This window comes from Dreissena polymorpha, chromosome 12 (genome assembly GCF_020536995.1).
Source record: "Dreissena polymorpha isolate Duluth1 chromosome 12, UMN_Dpol_1.0, whole genome shotgun sequence".
In the NCBI taxonomy this organism is placed as follows: Eukaryota; Metazoa; Mollusca; class Bivalvia; order Myida; family Dreissenidae; genus Dreissena; species Dreissena polymorpha.
In genome coordinates this window covers 49,166,841-49,172,754 of record NC_068366.1, presented here as the reverse complement: position 1 = coordinate 49,172,754, position 5,914 = coordinate 49,166,841, and the positions used below count along the sequence as shown (strand labels likewise).

Sequence of the window (5,914 nt, the reverse complement as noted above, 5' to 3'; positions counted from 1 at the left end):
ATTAAATTACCGATGACTTTGCAAGAATGGCGTATCTACATGAAAAATACAAGCTGAGTCGGTGAACGTGTTATTCAAGGTAATGTCTGTCAAGACGAGTACAGATTTTCATTATGAACTAATATGTCACGAAGGATTTCGTAAACTACACGTTTATCATCCGGGTATGTGCAGAATCTAGGGCTTGCTTTTGGCTGGTGTTGTAATTGTCGTACAACGTCATACTATATATTATATGTAAACATAGCCACGGATAATTCAATCCAGTTTAATCGATTGCATTTACATGAACGTTAACTAGCGAAATTAGGCTGTATCTGTGCGTGCGTCTAGTTGTTTGTCTTCTTTATATCGTTGTGATTTCTGAACTAATTTACCAATTACTTGGTGCAAATATTAATTATTGTGTGAATATATGTAAAGCGAAGACCAGGGCTCGTCTCTCTGATTTCAAGTCATATTTGGAGGTTACCATACATTTTGTAATTCGTAACTTTATCGTTAAATTGTTCATCATTTGCCTTAGAAAAGTAATATAAAATCAATTATATTCACCAAGTTCAATTGCATTATACTCATAATTGTTTGTTTTGGTGTAAAGATTTGTATCATTAATCTTATTACTTTTTCTTATATCATCGTTTACTTAAGACGTTCTGTTGAGAATTTTACAACGCAGTAATTTTTCTGTACAACAACAATCATCGAATATTCTTTATAAAGGTATTCACATTTTGTTTCCGTCATTAGATCAATTTAATTATTTGCCGTAGGATTACGTTGAACATTTCCTTAACCTACGAAGAATATTTTTTGCACAATTTAAGCTTTTTAAAGCTGGCAAGTATTTGCCAAACCTCGCCGCTGAAGTCGTTTTACCTCGCCGAGACAAAAATTACGGACCTAGTTTTGACATAAACTCGACTTTGGCAGAAATTTGTTGGATATTTGGGTCAAGGGGGATTTCTACAACAAAACTAATTGAAACTCGTGTCGAGACTCTTTTCTAATCGGCTTGAACAGTGTAGCAAGGTTAAGCGTGTGTACGTGTTTTTAGTTAACATACACGTTAGGAAAACGTTATAACCACAGAATACTGCTTCTAGAACTGTTGTTAATTATCATGCATGCAATATATAAAATTTGTATTAAATTCTACGTGATTATATATTGAACGTTATTGGAGAAAGAATTAGTAATATCCCTTTTAATTGCCCGACTAGGAACTACTTTTTACGTTTAATGCGATTTGAATTTGATTTGTTTGTCACATTATCATAGTTTATCACCACAACGAAATATCAATAAATGCAGTACATGCTAATAGTACCGTTACTACTCACTCCTACTCATGTCATATACAATGTAATTATCAATCGGAAAGCGTTACATTTAATAATATTATTACCTTACCTCTTTAATCTACACGTATTAGGCCTCCTAAGTCGTATTGAGCAAAGGTGATCAATAGATAATGTATCGATGGTACTGATATAACCCACCTGGTTGTTAATCTTGGCATACACGTTACTTAAAATCAATAGTATGTTGTACCGAATGTCTCCTTATCAAGGTCCGACCATGCGTCTCTAGGTCAACTTTCCAAATCAGTTCGGAATACATAGCGAAGAAAACAATTACTACACATCATTAATCCTCTTCAGAACACTGTTTCATCGTACATATTTACATTTTAAAGAGTATATTTCAATTTATCCATCGTGTATGCGTTTCAATATTATGACCGCCGTGAGGTTTTGTTAGTAAACACTTACCCAATTCCGCGCAGAAAATGTTAATTCATGAATTGTTTCTGATCGGATGACGCCGGTTAAAATGTTTGACGTCCCGAGTGATTGTCCATTGATAGGACCAAAAGCAGCACCTACACAATACTTATGAAGTCATTTATTGTAATCGTACATAGTGCTGAAATATTATTTTCTTAACCAAATAACTTCACATCAGTTAAGGTATAGTACGGTTATAAAAGGTAATACAAGCAATTAATATGTAAAGAAGAATGAAAAGCGATGACATCATGTGTTTGCTTTCGTTGAAGTAAGAAAATTCATACATATTCACTCGCGTAAGCGCTTAAGAAAGTATTTATTTTCTCAATTTACAGAGAAAAATCATTCACATTATTAACCCCGAAAGTAAACCCATATCCTCTATATGTCGCACCGTGGAGTGACATCCAGGCTATTTAAAATATAAAAATGATATTTTATCGGAATGTACCGACATGATAGGAAAATGTTTCGTCCACAAACCATGCACTTTGCGTTTTAAATTATTCACAATAAGTTTGGTTTATTGGTGTTTAAAAGAACCTTCAAATTCAAAATTTCAAAAAATCATATACAAATGCCATACATGTTTATGGACACTTACGGCAGACAATCGACATTTAAGTTTTTTAAAGCCATGCCTTCTCACGCTGTATGTACTGATATTCGACCCTCGCAAATATCAGCGTATTTTTTCTGAAAAAAAACATACGTGTCGATACCAAATTGTGGGCTAACAATTTAATGACTAAATATGTATTTCATATGCAAACAGCTTTATTATGGTGCATGGATGAAAGCGATAATGTTTCGAGTAGTGATGAACTGGAAGAAAATACAGATGTTGCAGACATAGATATGGCGCAGTCATTTTCTGGATGGAGTCAGTGTACATCAACTATGGCGTCGATTATACAATCGAATTTGTCAAAACTTAGTTCGCAAAGGTATCCTGATTTACACATGTTTAAACTATCGTATGCTTTAGCCTTGTCCTTAGATTTTTTATTAATATGTTTTATTGTGAGTCGTTGTGAGCGGATATGGTGCACGAATCGCTTTAAGGCTTTTGAACATGTAAACAGCATTATTAGTTGTCAGATTTTGAACAATGGTTACCAACACATCTCAAAAACAGAAACACTTTTTATAATAATTCAAAGTAAAATTTCTGATAACTTTGAGTTGTAAACGTTGACATGATACGTTTTTTTACCATTTAGTTCAGGGTCAGTAATACAAAGGCTAAATGCTCTTTGGCAAATTTTCCTGGGATCGATTTCATCAAATATCAGCGACTACCTAAGTCTCGAGCACTTAGGGATAGTTCTGAAGCACCTTGCTGGTACGTTTTTCATTCCTTTTTGGCTAATTCATCTCAATTCATTTACTTTTCTATATATCCCATTGAAATGTCTCATTGTTTTATATGTTAAATATCAATAAAAAATAAATAAATCGTATTGAAGATTTTTATAACTATTACTTTCAGAGAAGGAAACGCTGGACAGAAAACTTGCAATGATTTACCATGAAGGAGAGCCAAACCTATTAATTTGCCGTTCAGGTTAGTAATTTCATATATACAGATATTGCTTTACATCCGTTTGTATGTTCATGGGTCGTTAATGGATCAGTATAACAGGAATAAGTCACTGGTACTCTGGGTACTTTCTCACAAAGAATTTTAAAGGACCTATCCTGTTTATGCCTAAGGAGATACACATATTATTTTCTGCTTCGTTCCATGTATATATGTTGTATGTTTAAATAATTACAGATGAGATCCTCAAAGTGACACTGTCTATTTACATGCATGACAAAGAGCAACCTCTTCCACAATCTGATGAAATACTCGTTTGTTCAACGAGTACATCACAGGATGAGGTACCGTTCATGTCTGTCGTTTCATTCCTGTCTTACGCTTATAAATGTGTTTGACGCGAAGTTATAAATAACGCTTGTCATTAAATGTCTACATATACATACTTTTAGGTTGACATATTTTGGCGACGTGCAATCTTTGGTAGCGGACGAAGGATTCATTGTCTTGTACATGCAGATTTGTTAGATTTTGACGTCAGTGAAGCAGCAGAAAAAACTTTAGAAGAATACATTTTAAAAAACAGCCGTAGAGAAAGTAAATACGATAAGTATAAAACACGATGTTGGGTATTGATCAGATCTGTTAGTATCCAGTTTGCATGTTTCGTGTGGCGTTATCGTCACGCATTCTTTCACTGAAACCTATTAGTATTTTGACACCTATTATGACACAATCATACATATGTAAACACCTTTTATTGTATTTAGGGGGACCATCTTTATATTTAAGACATTTTTTTCTTATTGTCGGTTTAGGCACAGGTGGTTAGCGTGTGGCTATGATATTAATTAGTGAAAACATCATTTTGAATGGTAAATAATCATATTATAACGAACAATCAACTTTTCTTTCAAAAAAATCACTATCAAATATATATGTATATATATATATAACAAGGTATCCAACTCAAAATCACCCGAAAACGAGGTGCATCGCTTTGAACAGCCATAACTTCATCAATTGTGCAGCGATTTTCACGATCTTGGTCTTACCGTTTTCGGGTGATTTAGAGATGGATACCTTGTTATATATATATATATATTTGATAGTGAATTTTTTTTCCAGAAAAGTTGATTTTTCGTTATAATATGATTATTTATCAATCAAAATGATAATTTCACTAATTAATATCATAGCCACACGCTAACCACCTGTGGGTTTAGGTACATATTTCATACATATTCACAGTTCGTTTAATTGACATATTCGTTTAATTGACATATGGAAGTTCACTATGATGCTATGCTTAGTAATACAAATTAACGAAGAATGTTAGCGCAATAAACAGTTGAATCAATCAATTTACTAAAATTCTTTCTTTAGATATATACTTTTCTTGATGGCATAAAACCACGACAGATATTGTGTTTGTATTTGGTATTTTTATGTTTACGAAAATGCTCGTGAATGTTTTAAGTTTATACGGTTTCATTATTGACATCACTCAATAAACAAGAACATAAAACAAATAACTGTTGGGGGTTTTCCAGATCAGAAATATCGATTATTTGTAATATGCGGGTCGGACAACGAGTACCGGTCGCCATTTGTGTCTTCACTGGATAAGTATGTTCGGCAAACTCCAATCTTCAATAAAAATGTTCTCCTGAAATATATTGCTGAAAAATTAATACTTAACACATCCAACGTTAAGTCAGCATCACTTGTTGACTGGGAAAGGTACGCATTGTTTCTTGGCATTATATAATAGCCTTAAATTTTTAAGAGATTGTTATTCTGCCTAAATTCATGTATACAATTGTATTTGTGCTGTTCCTTGAGGAAGTATATATTAACGATTAACACCTTTGTCTAGTTGATCATCGTTCTCATATACAATATTCCGATATAAAATGATTGTTGTATTACGCCTATCGATAGTTTTCTTGAATGTTACGTGGACATTGTTTGTATTATAAGCGCGTTCTGTGCAAGGAATAGCCTATATAGTATTATATTCAACGCATCTAATGTTGCTTTGTTGTTTTACATTTTGAAAATAAAGCTAGGAACTCTCTTTGTTTTTATTAATTACAATTAATACATATTTTATATACATAGGTCTACAGCACGAATAATAAAATCACATCGAGCTGGCGTTGGCAAAACCCTGTACGTTCAACGGCAGGCGGAAAAATTGCTGGAAAACTATGCACATGGCAACACAATAGACAGTGTTTTGGCTACAATTCAATTACAGGAAAAATGCATTAATCTACACGAAATGATACAGACACTTCTTAAACATACGACATCCTCTGAGACAAAAACGGCACGAATATTCCACATTAATATGTCTCACGAGGTTTGTAATTCTACATAAAACAGTTACACTTTGTTTGCTCATATCGACAAAAACTACTGAATACGTGTTCGTGTGTAATGTCATGTCAACACCAACTTCATAGTTGAATCAGTCGAATTCATATTGACATTGTTATAAGGCCAGGATCATGAGCAAAAGGCCAGAGATGAGTCGTTTCTATTCAAGGTGATTATGGTCTCGGTGCAATGA

The 5,914-nt window shown here is 33.4% G+C and overlaps 1 protein-coding gene across 1 annotated transcript in view; it reads left to right on the top strand.

Moving 5' to 3' along the window:
* Positions 1–5,914, top strand: part of LOC127852581 (E3 ubiquitin-protein ligase RNF213-like) — a 30,177-nt gene extending 24,263 nt beyond the window's left edge. Inside the window, exon 27 of the mRNA XM_052386532.1 lies at positions 5,844–5,914. Within this exon, the coding sequence (XP_052242492.1) occupies positions 5,844–5,914 (71 nt within the window). The remainder of the gene's footprint in view (positions 1–5,843) is intronic.